General features: G+C 34.0%; 1 protein-coding gene across 3 annotated transcripts; it reads right to left on the bottom strand.

Annotated features, from left to right (window-relative positions):
• Positions 1-8,980: 8,980 nt before the first annotated feature.
• Positions 8,981-19,283, bottom strand: LOC137806405 (protein SHORT ROOT IN SALT MEDIUM 1). Of its 3 annotated transcripts, none has more exons than XM_068606513.1 (21): positions 19,061-19,283; positions 18,877-18,970; positions 18,393-18,593; positions 17,724-18,017; positions 17,475-17,578; positions 16,565-17,233; positions 16,408-16,453; positions 15,610-15,702; positions 15,357-15,412; positions 14,831-14,948; positions 12,901-13,112; positions 12,754-12,817; positions 12,201-12,374; positions 12,056-12,086; positions 10,683-11,941; positions 10,520-10,594; positions 10,320-10,394; positions 9,690-10,229; positions 9,523-9,564; positions 9,386-9,448; positions 8,981-9,296 (listed from the first exon to the last, which is right to left on the bottom strand). In XM_068606513.1, the coding sequence occupies exons 2-21, from the start codon at positions 18,943-18,945 to the stop codon at positions 9,207-9,209; spliced, it is 4,275 nt and encodes a 1,424-aa protein (XP_068462614.1). In that variant the 5' UTR covers positions 18,946-18,970; positions 19,061-19,283; the 3' UTR covers positions 8,981-9,206. The 3 variants fall into 3 exon arrangements, with proteins under 3 accessions (XP_068462614.1, XP_068462617.1, XP_068462616.1); XM_068606516.1 differs by having other exon boundaries at positions 17,475-17,575; positions 19,061-19,277; XM_068606515.1 differs by having other exon boundaries at positions 19,090-19,230.
• Positions 19,284-20,126: the final 843 nt, after the last annotated feature.

The following is a 20,126-nucleotide window of genomic DNA, read 5'->3' as shown; positions in this document are numbered from 1 at the left end:
GTGGTATGCAGGAGCTTTGTTCTAAAGCTGTTCTGTACAATAATTGTGGTGGACCACATGTGCTATCTCGTAGGATAGTGGAGCTCTTTATCGCAAAATCCCAGTAAGTTTGGTGGGTTGGATGGAGGATAACGAAGTTCTGCTGGTGTTAGAAAAGCCAAGACGCATAGTTTTGATGTTGTCTCTAAAGAAATATAAACAGTTGCTGGTTTGACATTTTTCTGGTTTTGGCTAAGGGTAATTCTGGTGAGCATTTGGTGAGCACGTTCGGCTGATCCAAGCAAGGGTAAGTGGGATGTTAGGTTCGTGCTCATAACAGTGAATACAAACATAATAGGTAAAACACTTATTCAGGCTGTTTGTAGGGGGTGTTTTTAAGCTGTTGTGATGAGAAAGTGTGCTTTGATTCCTGTTTAGGAGTATGGTATTGCAGTTGTTTTATCTTTGCTATGTCTAGTCTCTTAGGCTATGTTAGTTGTTTGTAGGGGCTTCCCATGCTGATTTTTTTTTGTTTTCATGCTCTTTAAGCTAGATGTTTGGTGGTTTTGTATAAGGGTTGGGACACCCCTAAAGTGTCCCTTTTTAATCTACTTTTTCTTTGCTGATAAAAAAAAATAATCATCTTCCTTATTTTTAATCTACCACTTTCCAGTGCATTTTTAGAAAAAGTTATGCACTTCACAAATTTTTGTTAATCTTTCTTTTTCTTGGGATAGATTAAAAGTAAACTTTAGAAAGGGTCTATAAATTTAAAGTACAATGGCATCTAACATTCTAATAAATTTATACAACTATTTAACACTTATTCACTAGTGCATAAAGGCAAAACAAAGGTGGTTAATTTATATTTAAAACGGTGACTATATAGCCGCATTTGTTGTACTCGTAGTCTTAAATCGAAGATATAAGAAGGCGGTTAAATAGTCGCATTCGTAAATGCCATTTATAAGTGCGGATATGGTAAATAGTTGAATTCGTATATGCATGTGAATGATTTTATAGAGGGAGGAGTAACGCATTTACGAATGCGGCTATTACCATAGTCGCATTATAAATGGCATTTACAAATGTGGCTATGGTTGACGTCAAAGCATTCGGACCAGAAGTCATTCCAGTGTTGACGTCAATGTCAACACGTATCTTCTCAATAGCAGCACGTCTCAATGAGAGATGCTTCAATCTAGTAGGTCCTCTGTTGCCTCGTCCGGATCGGAGTCTGATTGGAGTTTAATTGTCATCCATATCTCTGTTAAAAAAATTAGGTAACAAAGATTAGTTAGTTTATTTGCATCGAAAGAACATCATATAAAACAAATACATAAAATTTTAAATGCGTATTATCAAAAATATTTCTAAATTTATTACCATAGTGGGTTGAATGTTCATATGTAAATTCCTTCATTGTGATCTTTATGGGTTGCATGTACAACATCAACTACATCGTCATTTTCAGATAACCTTTCAAAATTTTCATATACAGCTCAATAGGATACATCCATCTTAAGTACGTTGGTCCACATAATCTAACCTCTATTACAAGATGCACAACTAGATGAACCATGATGTCAAAAAAAGATGGAGGGAAAAACATCCTCAATTCACACAAGAAAACAACAATTTCATCTTCAAGTTCATCTAGTTTTAATGGATCAATGACTTTACTACAGATGGAAGAGAAGAATGAGCACAAATGGGTTATGGTATGTCTAACATTTTTGGTAAGATCCCACGAATAGCTACCGGCAGCAACTGTTGCATCAAGATGTGGCAATCATGAGACTTCAACCCAATTAACTTCAAATCTTGCATTGACACTAGGCTTTTCACATTTGAGGAATGTCCTTGTGGCACTTTCACACTCTTTAGACATTGACAAAAACTTACTTTTTCATCTTTTGACATGGTGTAATAGGTTGGGGGCAAATATGTACGCTTACCCATTTCTATCGGTGCCAACTAGCCTCAGATGTTCAACTCAATCAAATCTAAACGAACATTTAGACCATCCTTCATCTTCTCGTTAGTGTTAAGAAGTGTACCAATTAAGCTATCACACACATTCTTCTCAACATGCATTACATCTATACAATATTTGACTTCTAACCTTAACTAGTATGGAAGATCAAAGAAGATTGATTTTTTCTTCCAAATGTTTGTCACATATGACTTTTTTTTTACTTACCGAAGGTGTGCTCTATGTTATTTACCTTTTTGTAAACCTCAACACCAGTTAATGGAGTTGGTGGACCACTAGTCTTTTGATGTCCATTAAAGGTTTTTTTTCAACCTCCGATAAGGATGGTTACTTTGAAGAAACCTCTAATGTCGAAGATATATTGTCTTCCTTCCATGTTTCAATTATTGAAAAGAGGTGTCTTCTTCACATATTGGACATGCTTTATGACCCTTAACACTACCATATGTCGGAAATTCATTGATGGTGCAAAATAACATGGCATGCAACTTGAAAGTTTCATTAGCAAATTCGTCAAATACTTTAACACCCTGATCCCACATTAACTTCTAATCTTCAATTATTAGATAAACATTTATGTCATTCCCTGGTTGTTTCAGACTGGATATCATCGTAGACAACATCATGTATTTTCGTTTCACACAATCCATGAGGTAAGTTGTAAATAACTAGTAAAACATGCCATGAACTGTGATTTGTACTCATATTACCAAACGGATTCATTCCCTGTGTAGCTAAACCAAGTCAAATATTTCTTGATTCTTTACCAAACTCTGGAAACTCATCATCAAATTTCTTCAATTGAATAGAATTAGCTGGATGTCGGTACATGACATCACATTTCCTCTCATTTGCATGTCATCTAAGATTCTTAGCATCATTTAGGTTTGCAAACAAACGCTTCATCCTTGGAATGATGGGAAGATACCACATAACCTTCATTAGAGATCCATGCTTTTATATCTCTTCAATAGTATCATCATCTTTTTGTTTCAACTTATAATGTGATAACCCACACCTCGGATAACTTTTCAACAATTCAAAATTTCCTGTATAATATACAATCATTAGGACTTGCATGTATCTTTTTATACTCCATGGACAAAGAATCTTTTTGGCCTCATAATTACGATTAGGTAGATTATTTTCCTCTGGAAGCATATCCTTCAACAACTGAAGCAATTCTATGAAGCTTTTATCAACCCATCCATTTATTGCCTTCAAATTCATCAATCTTAATATTGTCGATAACCGTGTGAAGTTAGTTGATCCAGGATAAAATGGAGTCTCTGCATCGATTGACATACTTCCATATCCATGCGCTTCTGCAAAAGACTCAGCTCCCACATCATGAATCATGTCCTCCAATTGATCATCATTTACATCATCATGTATTGCATCATCCATGTTGGACCCCACATATTCTTCAATTATGGAAACACGTGGTAAATTTAATAATTTACCATGCCATGTCCAAGTTGTATAAGATCGAAGAAACCCATCACATAGAAGGTACTCCCTAATTATCTTAACATCTAGTATCCTTCCATTCAAACAGTTAACACAGGGACACCTGATATTTGCTCCATCATGACCACTATTATTCACGTTATGTTGCGCAAATTGTATAAATTTGTTTACTCCTTTTTCATACCCATCACTTATATGAACAAAATTAATCCAATTTCGATCCATTATATTTTGTAATAGTCATTCAAGTGTTTCTAATAAGTGTTCTATCTCACGCGTTTGCCGAGGGTCGAACACCCCCGAACTCAATACCAGCACGTATCAATTAACGAGGGTCGAAAATCCTCGGACTCAAAACCAACACGATAATTTTATTCTAAACTAGCAACTAATATAATATAAATTAATAATAAATACAAATTATAATAAATACTAAATAATATAAACTTTTAAAAATACAAATTATAATAAATAAATAATAAACAAATTCATAACATTAAAAATATTCAAAAAAATATAAAACACCACCAACCTTGTGCGTGAAGGCAATGTTGGTGAAGAGTGGCACAGGACTAGCAGCAACGGCGGCGGCGGCAGCGACGAAGCAAAGAAAAACACACCCAAGAAGTGTGAAGGCAATGAAACACTACTTCAACCAATGCAAAACAAATAGTGAGAGAAACGAACAATGCAGAAGAAACAGAGCTCGAGAACTTACAGTGGCACGACAACAAGACAATAAGCAAAAGCGAACACAAAGCAAAAGAAGAGGAACAAGTGAGCAGGAACAGAGCAAACGCGAAGCGAAAGAAGAGGAAGAAAGTATGAAAAGTATAAGTGGCGCACTTCAGAATTAGGGTAAAAAATTATTTAAGAATGCGACTCGTATATTTTGATTTAAGAATGCAGCTATAGGTAAAGTCGCATTCATAAATCAAGCGCTTTGATTTAAAAATGTGGCTACTACAAATAGCCGCATTCGTGAATGAAATTAATTTCAAAAATGTCACTGCGCTTTGAAATATTGCGTCTAATGATAAAACGCATTAAATAAATAGTAGTTCTTTTTACATTTTGTACTAGTGATTATTTTATCCTTCTTCTTTTTTCATAATTATAAAAGTTTATCTTTTTATTGACCATATTACCCTTAAAACTAAATTATCAAGTATTTGTATAGTTGTTAAAATATCATTTTCTATAATTAAGAGAGTTAACACAGTCTTCGCATTTAGTCAATATTACTTTAGTTTTTCAATCTCATGCTATACATTCAATAGTACATGGAAGACGTGATTTTGCATTGTTGTTGTAGTAGTTTATCTATTTTTATTGTTTTTTATGATACGACACAAGAAAAATGTAATCTCTCTAATATTGTGTTCCACATTTTAGATATGTTTTATAACCTTTCAATATAACTATACGTTCATTTTTATAAGACAACACTTTTGTAAAATATATATAGCATTCATTTTCTATTGGTCAAAGTTAGAAAGCACTAGAATTGATCTATAATATCCACAACTGATTTATATTTAATGTAAAAAGCAAAATATATATATATATAATATATATATATATATATATATATATATTCGTGTTATACTACTAGAAGATTATTAAATAAAAATTAATTTTAGAGATAAAAAATTATTATTAAATTAGTTTTTTTGTTTTTAAAATGGTATCTAATTTAGTCAATATAACAACTCATTATTTGTTGTCTCTAAACTTAATTTCTATTTAATAATTTTCTTGTATTACATATAAAGAAAGAAGATGTTACCATTATATTGCTGAAATGTTTTAGGAATCTTTTATGAAACCTATATATCCAAGGAATAAATGAGATAATAATATCAATTTCAGATTTATCTGCTATAAGAAAAATCTAATTTATCTACGGAAGAATTTCGTAGATAAAGCCAAAATCTATAGGTAAATGAGTATTACCTACGAATTATCCACGAACCAAAATCCGTAGGTAACTTACTTATGGACATTGTGTCCGTGGGTAACGAAAACAATAGTTATCCACCAACTCCAATTCGTAAGTAATGTGTCCATAGGTAATTCAATATACTTTATTTTTAAAATTTTAATTATTATTTGAATCTTTTTTTATTTTCAATTATTATTACAAATATTATTTTTTACCAATTTTTATGATTACTATTGATAATTATTATATATTCTATGAAAATTATAATTAAAGTTAGAACTAAACTGCAATTTAGGTGGGACTCGAAGCCAAATTCCTTAATAAATGTCCAAAGAAGCTTTAACTTACATCAGTCAAGTTTTGTTGTTTTGTTATGATTATTATTATATTTATTAATTAGTATGATTATCAATATTAATATAATTAATAAAATAAAAATTAATAAATATTATTTGTATATTTCATATCATTATTATTATTAATATTATTAAATATTATTATAATTATTATAATTATTATTATAATTATTATTAAATATTATTAATCTGTTCCATATTCTCTTGTAATTGTTTATCAGTTGGAATACTTGTAATCTGTGTATCTGTGAAGTCAGAGAGTTGTTATGACTGTGTGTATGAAGTCAAAGAGGAAGTGTGTTCTTAAGTGGTCAAGATCACCTCTTTGAGGTTGTGGTGTGTTATAATATGTTGTTGATTACCTAGTGAAATACCCAGTGGTTTTCTGGGGACTGGATGTAGCTCTGATAAGGAGTGAACCAGTATAATTGTTTGTGTGATCTTTTCTCTATTTCTCACTCATTTAAAACTGTTTGACTTGTGATTTTACCTCTGTTGCCATAAACAATCGATTAAATTGTATTTTCAACCGATTGTTTTTCTGATAAAAGTTTTTAATCAATTTTTTTTCTTGGCTTATCTTATTCTTTGATCTGTAAATCCTCATTAATCTTCATTCTTAGCCCATATTTGCGAAAAACCTTCCTTAAACAATTCACCACCCCCTCCCTCTTGTTAAGTTCATTAATTCTAACATAAAATATATAAAAAAAATTTAATTTTTCACTTATAGAGAAATGGATATAGGAATTAAAATCTATAAAAGATGGCCAATGAAAAGATTAGAGTCTAAATATTGGGGGTGGAGGAATTTAAAAGATCAAACAAAAAAAAAGGAATCTTTGTGGTGGGATTTGAAGAGGATATGGATGTTGGAAGAATGGAGGAATGAGTTTGAGGATAATATTAAGTGGGATACTGGAAAAAGAAATGATTTTAATAGGTGTTGTTTTTTTGGAAGAGTTTTGGTAGGCATAAAATATCAAAGATATGAATTACCAAATCAGATATGAAGAAATGAAACTTTCTATTATTGAACTCTTTTAGATAAGCTTATAGAAATTTGCACTCTGTTGAGAAAGGTATTTAGGTTTCTTTTTTGCATGGTCTGGTATGTTCATGACAGTGGCAATATGTAGTTTTCCAATAAATAGTAGGAAGGGGGAGGAAATAGGAGACTTATCTTTAGATAATAATGTTACAACAAAGACAAAGGATTAGCAAAGTACCTTAAAAATTTAAGGTGCATGGATGAAAGGATGCGCAAGTTATGAAAGATGAACGCAAAAACAAAGACAAACACAATTGGGGTAAAAGATCATATTGTTGTGGAAAATGGTAAAGAAGCGGTTGAAGGACATGACAATGCTCAATATTTTGATCTAATACTCATGGATGGAATCAAGGTGTCGCTTTATCTGTGTTGTATGGAGGCCCGGTGTGATGGCCACATGAAGACAGATTATGTAAGGAAAAGAGTTATAAAGGATGCTTTAACTAGAGGTTTTTTGGGGGAACCATGAAGTGTTGCATAAGAAGGAGAAAACATGTTTACATGATAAGGGAGTTGTGTGAATCATGGTAGTGATAGTAGAATAATGGTTAAAAAAAGCAATATGGTGAAATATATCCAAAGGGAATTTGGGTCTAGGTTATTGTGTAACTTTCCTGGAAGGTGCTTACAATGTTGTTCCATTATGCTTGTGTAGGTTGTGTTGGGTATTTTTGTTTGTTATGTTTTTGTTTCACTCCTTTTGTGTAAGGATTGAAACACCTTCAAATGCTTCTTTTAATTTAATTAATTCATTGCTGATAAAAAAATCTCAAAACTATTATACAACAAACTTTATTCTTATATTAAATATAACAATAAAACTATATTATTTACGTAATAGTTTAAAAAAATAATTACTATTATTCGTAACCCTTTTCTCTAACTCTTAAAGAAAAGAGGAGATATTATTAGTATAATATATATTTATTGGAATTAAAAAGATTATTTGCATTAAAAAAGCATAGCAAACCTAATTTATATTATCAAAATGGATGGTTTTGGTTTCTTTCCCTAAAACATTGTAAAGAGAGGAGTAATTTGAATAGTCATTTAAAAATTAGGATTGCATGTTGGATTTGAGAATCTAGATGATCCAACTTTAAATCTATATAAACAAAATGAATAGACTGAAAAAAAAAAATGGATTTTTAATAGAAGAGAGAAAAAGTGAAACAGTTTTAGACATCTAGATTTTTTTGTCTACCACGAAGATCATGTCAAAAAGCTGTTCTCTTTTTTTATTTTTGGAGGAATATTTTTTTATAAGTGCACTTTTGCTATTGTGCTAGTTGGTATTAAGAATCAAATTTCTTCTTAGTATGATGTATACTTTTTTTATTTTTGGAGGAATATTTTTTTATGAGTGCACTTTTGCTATTGTGCTAGTTGGTATTAAGAATCAAATTTCTTCTTAGTATGATGTATACGAGTTGAACCACTCTTATTTTAATTTTATTAATTTTTTTTCTGATAAAAAAAAACAACTATCGTTGAACTTGGATTTGTTTTCTTGAAGTACAAAGGGTTATTTGTTGGTTCTTTCATTAGAAATATTTAAGGAACTTTCAAAGTAAATTATGATTTCACACCACTTTGGAATGAAGAATAAACACCATTAAATCACTATACAGATTTTTAAAAATATAAGTTTTCAAGTATAAAATGAAGCTGACAAGTTTCGGATCGTATGCTATTAATTGAGAAGTAAATGAAAAGAGTGTAGGGTCAAATAACTAAACAGAAAAGAGTGTCATCATGCGTGCAGTATATTAGCACAGTAAGTTGTGTAAACGTGTATGAAATGTCTTGATCGTTGTCAAAAAAAAATCGTAAATAACACTTCTCATACAAAAAAAAATTTAAAAATGACATATTCTTATATTTACAGCACCATTTTGTTGTGCAGGTAAGAATTTGATCACCAAAATATCCAATGAGTATTAACTAATATTGATAACGACAAGAGAATCAACCCATCATACCTCAAAATAGTTTCATATCGGTAATATGGTATACTCCAAAAAAAATCTAAAGAAAAATGATTTCAACCTTAAAACCAAAACATTTTTCAGGTAATGATTTGATCTAGTGAAGATTTTGTTTATTCAAAAATCCAACCCATCAATACAAAAGTAGCATGCCATGAAAAAATAAAGAAAAAAGTAACAAGAGATTAAAAGTAGTCAGAAAAGTTTACTGTCATGAACTTGGAAGTATAATCCTGTGTAACTTGGATTTTGTAAACACCAGTGAAGGTTTTAATCTCAAAAATGAAAACATTACCAGCTACTTCAACAATCACAAAAATACAAAAGTAGTTCCAACTGTAATTACAAAATAAACTTTAATTTATCCCAAAACAGCATCCAGTGTTTCTCATAGTCAATAAAAGACCCAAAGGGGGTATCAAATATCACTCATCCGCACCAACTTATTATAAAGAATTCGGTCGTCCCTCCCAGTGTTGCTCTCCAACAATGCACTTTGTACAAGTTCCTGCTTTTATAGAATGACAGAATAAACGACCATGAGAGGCATAAGACAAATTTGCTGAACAAACGAAGAACCTTCAGAGATTTTCTCACCTTGACATCCCTGTGCGAAAGGAACATCCCCATATTATGGATGACTATTCTCATATCTTCAACCTGTAAAGAAACAACATTTCTCATCATTTTTTAGGAAGGCTGAAAACCAACCTAATAAAGAACGCAGTGCTTACCCTGATGTACCCAACACGGTTACGATCAAAAAACCGGAAAGCCTGTCATAAATCATATCGAATAATTATTTCATCCAAAATCCAAATGTAGACGGATTAGATATAAACGAACAAAAAGAATAAATATACCAAAGTGTCCAAAGTGTTAACAGTGTACAAGAAAATACCTGCAACAGTTCTCTGTCCACAACAACCTCCTTAACAGCAGGTGTTTCTTTTTTAGTGTCATCCTTTTCTTCTTTCAACTGAGCATCGGCCTTGGATTCTTGCACCTCGTCTTTAACCTTTATCTCCCCTTTAGAAGTTTCATCAGTTGCTTTATCATTAGTGATATTTTCAGGTTTAATATCTGCATTCACTTCTTGCTCATCATTTCTGTCCGCGGATGCATCGTGCTTGGGACTACCATTTTCCATTTCCTCATATTCTTCAGGATCCTCCTCTGGATCTTCTTCCTCATCTGATTCATCTTCCATCTTCACAACATCCTCCTTATCATTATTAGAATTATCATTCTCAGAAACAGCTTTCTCATCATCTAAATGGGTTGGATTAGTGTCCATATCCGTGGGCTCACTCTTCACAGAAGGATCATCTCCCTTTTGACGCTTGACCGGGGAGGATTTGTTCACGTCATCCTTCTCATTCTCGTCTTCCCGCTGCCTCTTTCTCTGATTTCTTTTGATAACAAATTTCATACGCAGTTTCTGAAGAAAAATGGTAAACAAAATTGTAGATAAGGCTGTCTTTGAAGAATCAAGTCAGTTAAAAACTATGATAAAAGGGGAGTAAATAACCTGAAGGAATGTCAAAATTCTACTGCCCATTTGAAACTGAAGCATTTCATAAAATGATTCAGCAAACAATGAAAGCTGCAAAACCAATAATCCAGAAACAAGCAATATAAATTTGGAATCAGAAACAGTTCCATTAAGACATAATTCAATGAAGGAAAATACTATTACAATGGATAGCAAACAGAATCATATAGGCATACCTCAAGAGTTGATTCTTCAACATCTTTGTCTGTATAATCAAGCAATGAATCCAGTGACAGTGACAGTGATCGCATCTGTACCAAAATTTACAAATTAGACCGAGTACATAATGCATTAATGTACCAGTGGCACACATTTTATACTCAAGTTGAAGTACCATACTTTAGAATCTTTAGTCGTTTTCGTTTGAAGAATAAATCCAGCGTGTCTAGGAGGTTCATCAGACTTCCTCTTTTCCTTCACTTCCTTACTAGGTTTGCTTTTAGCTTCGTCTTTTCCATCCCTCTCATTTGACTTGTCCCCCTGTTTCACTTTACCCTTTACATTGTTAACATCTTTATCAGAGGCTTTCTGCTTGTCTGTCTTTGTGCCACTTTTTTCACCAGCTCCTCTTTCTTCCTTCTTGTCATCATTATCAGACTTCGTTTCGGTTTTACTGGAATCAGCTGCATTGTCTAACTTTTCAGATACAGGGGACTTTGATTGGATTTTAGGGACAAGCTTCCCAGTTTTCTTCACCTCTGTCACCAATGTGGCATCAGCATTGGCAGTCTGTTTACCAGTGCTCTGTGTGTCATTCTGTGCTTGAACAGGGACCACATTCCCCTCTTCATTTATGTCAGATATATTTTCCGTTTTATTTGAATCAGCAGTTTCATCTTGCTTCTTACAGGCAGGTGTTTTTATCTTTTTCTTAGGAACTACCTTCACTGTTTTCTTCACCTCAGTCCCTACTGTAGTTGGTTCTGCAATCTGCTTGCCAGAGCTCTGGGTACCATCTTCTCCTTGATTCCCCTCATCCTTTTTAGGCTCAGAAACTAGAGATTTAGAGGCATCGCCCACCACCTTCTTTTTAGGTACCCGCTTAATAATTTTCTTCTTCTTTGTTGTTTTCACAGCAGGATCACTAGCAACTACGTTTACAGATGTATCTGAATTGTTTTGAGGTTTAGCTTCAATACTATTCATTTGCTTATCTTTCCTCTCCTCACCATCAGTTTTCTGGACAGACACATCCTCAGCAACTAAGTTTTTTACCCCAGTGGGATCAACCAAGGATTTGTCATCCTGATCAGTAACACTGGATGTTGTCACTTTGTCAGCAACATCTTTTTCACCTGATTTGTTTATTTGTTTGGAGGCATTTCCCTTAGTAGCAACTTTCTGTTTCACAATCCTCTTTATAATCTTCTTTTTCACAGACTTCACACCACTTGTCGTTTGGCCAGAAGCAGTCTCCCCCATCTTTTTCTCAGCACTCTTGCCTTCATCACCATTGTCAGAACCTTCATTTTTGGTGGTTTTATTGTTATCCACTCCAGGTTTTTCAATTTCTTCCTTAACAGTATTACCACCTTTCTCTTTTTTCTTTACATCCGACTGTCCTGATGGAGCAGAATCCTTCCTTTTATCTGATTTATCTAATTATTATAATTAAAAAAGGAAAACCAATCACAGTTAATATGTAAAAAATCAGGGTGACATGAAGAAGTTCCCATGTCATGCAAAGGAAAGTGAAGGGACTAGCCGCTCACCTTTAGGTACTTCCTTGCTATCTCTTAGTTTCTAAAAAATAACCGAGAAAATAAAATATAAGAGATAACATGGAAAACATTCAGCACTACAATTATGTCAACTAATAAATCATGAACATAATGACCTCTAGCAACAAATACAGACCTCTTTTTTCAAAGAAAGTTGATGTTCTCTTTCAGCCACAGCTTTCTTGTGGGCAAGCCATTTGTCACGCCATTCATCCAACGAAGGGAGGCAGTCCGACAAATCAGGAACATAAAGAACAGTGATTTCCTTGTGGCTAAAGAAACCATCTTTGCCAATTCTATCATAATGTATCTGGGAATTTTAAAGCTTTCAGTAACTAAACTTTCACAGTGAAAAGTAAGCATTTTAAAAATAAACAAGAGACAACCATAATCTTATAATAAAAATATTACAATAAAGAAACGGTCACAACAACTACATATAAAAAAGCAGATTAAACAAAAAAAATGTAAAAATCTTGTTCCTCTTAAAAGCCAAAAAATATAACAAACACAAACTTAAAAATGTGACATGCTTTGATGAAGTTTCAATCAGGCAGGCATACACTATAAATGAATACATAAGATGACCGTATTAAAAAGGTACTCGTAGATGGTTTAAGAACAAAGATAAAGAAAAAGAATAAGCAAACTGAAAAACCAATGAATAGTATCAACAAGAAAACTTGTACCTCAATAAAAGGATTCCACCGTTGACAATTCTGCAAGTCAAGTTGAAGAACTTCCTTTGCATATCTGAAAAATATGACTAATTTTTCATTAGTCCAGCAGTAGAGAACACAAATTTAACACCAATAATCATATCATAGGGCATGAACCTTAGAGCAGTTTTGATTAAGGAGTTATTGTCAATAGATGGATCAACCCCATCCACAGGTCTCCAAGGACCACCAACTGCCATGAATGAATGATCCTTCTTAAGAACCGCAAATCTAAGGAAATTGCACATGTGAGGGATGCGATCATCAACAATTCTGTCAGATGATAGCTCTTCCAGTACAGACCTACTAAGGCCATTCATCAAGATTATCTGAAAGAGTGACAACACAAGATAATTTATCAAACCCGATAAATACTTTGTATATAAAGCCCGGTCCATTCATCATAAGGTAAGCCAAATACACAACACCAATAAACGGATACAAAGGTCACTGGAGGCATCAGTGAGGAAAATAGAATCCATGGTGTTTAGAGCATAGTAGTTAGTATCTTACGATTCACGATACGTATCTTACGAAACGATACGGTTTCACCCTCCCACGATACGTGAAGAATCTTTTTCGTTCCTGAATCTTAGTTGTATCATGCGATTCGCACAAAGAATCGCTGAATCCCGAAACGAAACGATTCAGTATTGTGTGAATCAGTGTGAATTTTAAAAAATGAGTAAATAAAAAAAGATAGACATAATTTGTTTAATAACATGTATGCACCATAGAGGTTGTTTTGGTGAAATTGTGTGGTATATATATACATATATATAATTTATTGTATCTTGCATGTATACATATCTTATATATTTAAGTATATATTAAATTTTTTAATGTTTATGAATCTTACGATTTACGATACGAAACGATTTACGATTCATAATATCAGCTCTCCGATACACTACTTGTATCTCGATTCTACTACCATGGTTTAGAGGGATCCAGCGGTTAATAATATTTTTGAAGATTTAGTCTTTAACTAATACAAATGGTGATGCATGTAGCCAATCCCAATTATGGTGGTGGTAGACACTTTCAGGCAAACTTTCTTGTAAAAATACCTAGCACAGTGAAATTTTAAAAAAGGAGCCTCATGCAACTCTGTTCTGAAAAAAATATATATCAGAACTACTTCTACTTTAGAAGAATTTGCTAAAATTTAAAACAGTAGAATTCTATATTTTCATTAGTGAAGATATTGATGCTATCATGGATAACAAGGCCCACAGACAACCTGTTTCTGATATTTGCAGACATCTTCAAAAAATACATTACCCAATTACAGATACCATTACCACAGATCCAGATGTTTCAAAACCTAAAGTAATGAATAACAAATAATAGGGCTGAGGGGTAAAAAGGCAGGTTGTGTATAAGCATGTTCGCAAAAACAGCTCGTATTAATTAATCCCATAAAAGAGAAAATCATATGAAGTTCATAAAATCACGATAGAGTTTTAACAAAATAAATTAATAAACTGAATTTTATCCAATCATCTGCATATCTCTCTGTGTGCCAATTTAGTTTGCAATGTACAATAATTGACTTCCTTTAATTTAAGGAAATAAATATCAACCACATACTGCATTCCAGATCTAACAAAAATATTTAGAGCTTTAGTATCACAGTATTAGGGCATGATTCTTAACACCCAACAAGTGCTATCACAACATACTCATGTTTAAACTTAACAACATATGGCCTTCATATCATTATGTTCAACTTTTCTCAAAACACTATATCACCCATTGCCCAACTGAACATGGATTAATATGATCAAAACAAAAATATAGACCGAGGCTAAGCAACAGCAAAAACCCAGTTTACAAGCCAGCATATCTTGATAAAATTCAGGATGCAAAAACCTACCACTGATATTAAACAAATGTTCTAAAGTGAAGTACAGAATAAGAAAACACAATTAGATTATCCATACAATAACACAACCATAATAACTATCATTTAACTCAATTTAGTGTAACACAAGATATAAAATAGAGAAAAACATAGACTACAATTCAGTGGTGAACAACATACTTTAGCATTCCACACTGTATTTCCTGGTTCTGAATTTGGAGATTGTCCCAGCAAAAGCTTGCTGGTGGAGTCTCTAGGCTCAGTAGCACTTTCTTCTTCAACATACTCGTGCTCAAAACTGCTCAAAAACATTGTTGGTTTTCCTTTTAATTTTTCAAATGCAATGAGTTACCAAACACATGCCAGAAAATGCAGAAATGATTATAAACATGAATCAAAATAGGAGAAAATAGTTTTAAAAATGCAAATATTTTGCAATTGTCAGGAATACATTCAATTTTTTTCTAAAACCAATAATAATGTAAAGGTAGACCACAATAGTGTCCCACTCAAAAAGATTTCCTCTCAAAAATCAAAATGGTCACGGCCGGCTAGTTCACAATGAGTATTCAGGATACACAGGCTACTCAAAGAAAAGGTAGACCAGCAAAGAAAATGCAAATTCTCAAGATATAATACACCTTAGAAGCATAATATAATATTTTGTAATAATACAACTGTGTGACACAGATGAGGATAGGGGCACCTGACAGGAGTATGAATAGACAATTTAAGGTTTTCCTTTGGCCAGTTCACAATAGCCTGAAAAAAATTACAAATAACTTCAAATCAATATCAAGGCCCTGTCATCAAAGAAGTAAAAAGCAATTTCGGGTAGCTAACTACTGAAAAAGCTTTTACTCATGCTTCTGGGAGAGCTTTTCATAAACAAAAAGCAAAGCAATTATTTCCCCCAAAATATATAACTATTAACAAATATGGCAATATTATCAATATACCTTGGAGAATTCAGGAGAGACAAAGAGTCGGGGGTATCGCTTATCTATCAAAAGATAGTCCCTCTCAACATCTACCAAACGGGCTGGGTATACCTGTTCATGCAGTTCAGAAAATGAAAATTTAATCTGTTTTCCAATCATGCAACAATAAACAATATGAAACCATGAATTAAGTCTCAACTGCAAGAAATCAATTCATTTTCATTGAAGAAGGCGTAAAAAATATTCTTTGCAGAAGACGTGGAGCATAATTGAAATGCAGCATCGATAAGATATTCTAAAAAACTATTGTTCCCCCTCTATTTGATTGATCTCCAGGTCCGCTATTACAAAAGCATCCCAAAATATGGCAGAGGGATATGGCACAGGGATAAGTGGGTAACAATAGAAGGAACAAAAGGAAGTCACGAACTACCAGGTGGAATAACTGAGAAGAAACCATAAAGATGGGACAAAAAGTAACAGGGTAGAATAAATTATGGCCCAAAAGAAAACAAGTACCCTGAGGATTCAAACCCAAAATGGATTGACTGAAAAGATAACAGGAACGAAGGCAACTGAAATGTGCCCATCATCATTGAATTGAACCATGTGAACAGATTGAGAACAGAAGTGGTTTAAGATAAAACAAAACCAACACAAGGATAAAGTGTAAAACATTACAGGAAATACCAAGTCTAATCAATCAAACCCTAACCCAGATCTCCAGAGGAAAAACAGCAGCACAACTAGCTCCTTGATGAGGAACATTCTTATAATGATGGAGCAACTAATACTAAGTTCTTATTTCCTTTTTACCTTGCAGACATATTCTCTCCGTTTTTCTTTAACAGGTGAATGGTGCCTTCAGCATAACAGAACATTTAGTTAGTTACAAAAGGCTGCAAGATATACAAGCAGCTAGATATTCAGAACCAGAGCAGGACACAGTAATAGAAAAATCATTAAGATCCACCTATGTAAAGCACCATGATGTGGGGAGTCCCGTCGAGAAGATCTCCCTTCCTTTGTCAAAGATGACCCACGGAGATCTTTTGAAGTAACACGGGGATCCTTGGAGGATCTCGCTGGAGTTCGATCATGCTTAGTTTCAGCTGCACGTTTGCGCTCACGCTCCCTCTCCTTCTCACGCCGCTCCATAATGCGATCCCTTTCACGTTCCCTTTCTCGTTCCCGTTCTCGCAATCGTTCTTTCTCCTTTTCTCTGTCCCTCTCTCTCTCACGCAAGCGCTCCCGGCGCCGCTCTTCTTCCCTTAGCTCAAATTCTCGTAGATAGCTGGCTCGGTCATCTTTGCGATCAGTATGCCCACCATGTGGCAGCACATTTCCTGGGTAGTCTAACTCCATGGCATTCCCATGAAGACCTTTCCCACTAGCATAGTCCCTACCAGGAGGTAGGCTCACTCCATAACCAGGATTTGAAGCATTTTGAGAATACAAAAGATCATCCACATTTCTCCTTGGAGCTGCCCCTAATATTGATGGTGCATGTTGTCCACCATAAGAAGTAGCACTTAGCATGGATGAACCACGAGGATCAGAATCCATCCTTCCTCCATAGGACACAAGATCTTGAGTGGGGTGACGACTAGCAGCAGCCCTAGCTGCAAGATAATCAGCTTGTCTGCCAGAAACGTGTTGCTACTTAGTGTAGGGAGAAATATTATTACCATTTAATATAGTTAGGCACTGTTGATTAACTGCTATCGAGTTTCATCAGAAATTCAAAAGGCAACTCAAAGTCTTACATTTTATAACCACAGTGGACAGATGTACTCCATTAGTTTAAGAAGTTTGTTAGGATTGAAAAAAAAAATATTACACAAACATCTACTGCACATTCATTCAGAAACAATATAAAATACCTAGCACCCCCATCTAGTGATGCAGCTTGCAGAGACTGAGCTTTCAGCAACTGCTCTTGTCGAAGCAAAGCTGCCTGATCAATTCGGTCATATATTTCTGACTGCTGAGCATAAAAAAGGCAACATGATTACGTTATAATAAAAAATAAAAAATAAACAATGCAAGAGAGGTAGTTTTCTTCATTTTATTTTGCAAATAGATACTCAAACCAAGAAAGCTAACACAATATTTTTTGAGCAAGTATCCACCTGACGTTGATGACTAAATCCAACAGGATCAGCAGCATATCTTCCAGCTGGATCACTTGTCAAGTCCCTACCAATATAACCACTCTGTCGTTCACCATATTGCCTCCTATCTATTCCAGAATACTCCAAACCTTTTTCACCATACAATTGTTCAGTTTTGTGACCATATCCATGGCTTGAGGAGGAAACATAATCTCCGGAAGCAAACTTTGGTGAATCAGAGACACCCAAAGCATAACCTCCACGACTATCTAAGGCTGATGATGCAGAACCCTTGGTACTCAATGATGGGACCTGTATAAAAGTTATTAAAAATCAGTTTCCCGCACATTTCGTTACAGAGAGAAGAAAATATGGGGCATCAAGATCAAGAAGACAGGTTAAAGAACAAAGAGTTAGTGTGAAATGAAGCAATGCAGACACAGCACCTTAAAAGACCCGTGTAGTTCTCTCTCCCTACATTAAAGCCCTTGAATAAAAAATTTAACACATGGGCATCAGATTCATTAACAAGGTCCCAAGTTTCCCTGTTGCTGGGATAGTTCATTAACAAGATAAACAATTATCTCAAGGCTAATCCAAGAACCCAGGTACTTGATCATAACAACGTTCACATCAAAATATTAACAAACTTCCTGTTCATCAATAAATAACAAATAACACACTGACCTGCTGCGCACTGCTCAAAGCAACCGAGCCATAAACAGAACTATACTGTCCCCCATACTGTGCACCAGTGGATGTATGAGCCCTGTACCCACTAACATCAACTTCCTGAGAACCACCTAATATTGTTGAATGCCTAGAAGCCACGGAATGCTGACCCACATCATGTCCTCCAACGGAACTCCCAGAGTAATTAGCTCCCAGCTGCAAACACAAAATTCAAATCAACTAAATATTCTACCAAACTAGAAAATTACAATGCTAAAAATCACAAACTATTTAAGATAAGGGATTCAAATATTGAAAGATGATAAATTCGAATACCACCAGAAATTGCATATTCTCAATCCTGTGGTTGAAAATTAAAAATACAAGGGAAAGATAAGCGTTTATTCTTAAGGGAGTACAAATCTTGAAGGAAAAGAAACTGCAAATCAATCAGAAAGACGTTGAACTTGATAAAAACAGAAGAAATGAACCCACTCACGTTCTGGGCATATGCGGATTGACCCGTGTATGATTGGCCGTAACCGCCACTCCCTCGTGAAGAATACATGTTCCTCCTTCACATGCGACCAATTCTGAAACCAATAACAATCGACAATTCATTCACCAGAACAACAATAACAAAACAAATTGAACTTATTTTCGTTGGTCCACTTTTAACGCACCGCTTTCAGGGAAGGAAATCGGGACTGACGGCTTGCAGAGAAGGAAATCGGGACTGACAAATTCGCGTGGCGATTGGGTAGACGAGAAATTGGAGGAGAAGAAAAAATCGAAGCTTTCGAATTGAGGAAAATGGTAGGAAACCCTAGATAGAGTGGAGAATGGAGTGAAATGCTGTGTTATCTGGATTCTCAAGACATGAAAATAACCCAAGTTTTCAAACGGAGGGTTTTTTGCTTTTATGTTTTTCTTTTTCCAGAGGTTAATGGGCTTTCTGGGCCCATGAAGTTATGGACCAAAACTTGACACAAGTACTTACAAAGTTATAATTTCTTTTCATACGCACCTATTTTCTTTTCCAACTTTTTTTTTTTTTTAGTTTTCTAAGTACCTAACTTATCTTAAGGTAGTGAAATTTAAATTTAACTCAATCTCACAATACCGTAAAGTCACTTATATGTATAATTTAGTCTTATCTTTATTTGATGTATGATTTTCGACACACTTCCTCACATCAAGAATGTGTTTACACCAAGGACATTAAGTATAGGAAAAAAGGGAATAGATGTTTGTGACACGATAATATCGACTAGGATAAGTTTTTATGGTTTTGATACTATATTAAAATAGTAGTTATAACATTTAATTATATTTTATTATGGATGGCAATGTGGGTTGGGCAATACAAGCTGACCCTCCAGCCCGCTAGAAAAAACGTGGGGAGGAAAGTATTTTAACTCACTAATTCGCTTAGGCCCACTCCACATAATCCACCGTCTATGTGAGCCAAAGAAGGGGTGAGGCAGGTTAGTCCGCATAACCCGCAACAAAAAAAATCTACTATAATTCAATGTTATTGAAACAAAACAACAATGATGTTTTTGAAGTCAAGGCGAGATGATGGTTAATTATTATAGTTTTTTAGTATATTAAATAATAATTTCTTTTTATGTTTCCTTATTCATGAAAGATTTAACTTTGACATATTTATTTCATATAGATGTTAATCTTATGTTTATTTTAGCTTACTTGAAATTTAATGTCTATGATATACTCTTAGTATACAAT

This window comes from Phaseolus vulgaris, chromosome 3 (genome assembly GCF_000499845.2).
Source record: "Phaseolus vulgaris cultivar G19833 chromosome 3, P. vulgaris v2.0, whole genome shotgun sequence".
Taxonomy (NCBI): domain Eukaryota; kingdom Viridiplantae; phylum Streptophyta; class Magnoliopsida; order Fabales; family Fabaceae; genus Phaseolus; species Phaseolus vulgaris.
Note: the sequence above shows the minus strand (reverse complement) of the source record. Positions and strands in the feature narration are given on the sequence as shown.

What these genes read in the sequence shown, in the direction of transcription:
- LOC137806405 (XM_068606513.1), bottom strand. Translation starts at nt 18,945, where the DNA reads ATGTATTCTTCACGAGGGAGTGGCGGTTACGGCCAATCATACACGGGT. An exon ending in TCTCTCCTGAATTCTCCAAG is followed by an intron (nt 15,413 to 15,609) that starts GTATATTGATAA and finishes AATTTTTTTCAG; the next exon opens with GCTATTGTGAACTGGCCAAA. An exon ending in AAACGACTAAAGATTCTAAA is followed by an intron (nt 10,595 to 10,682) that starts GTATGGTACTTC and finishes ATTTTGGTACAG; the next exon opens with ATGCGATCACTGTCACTGTC.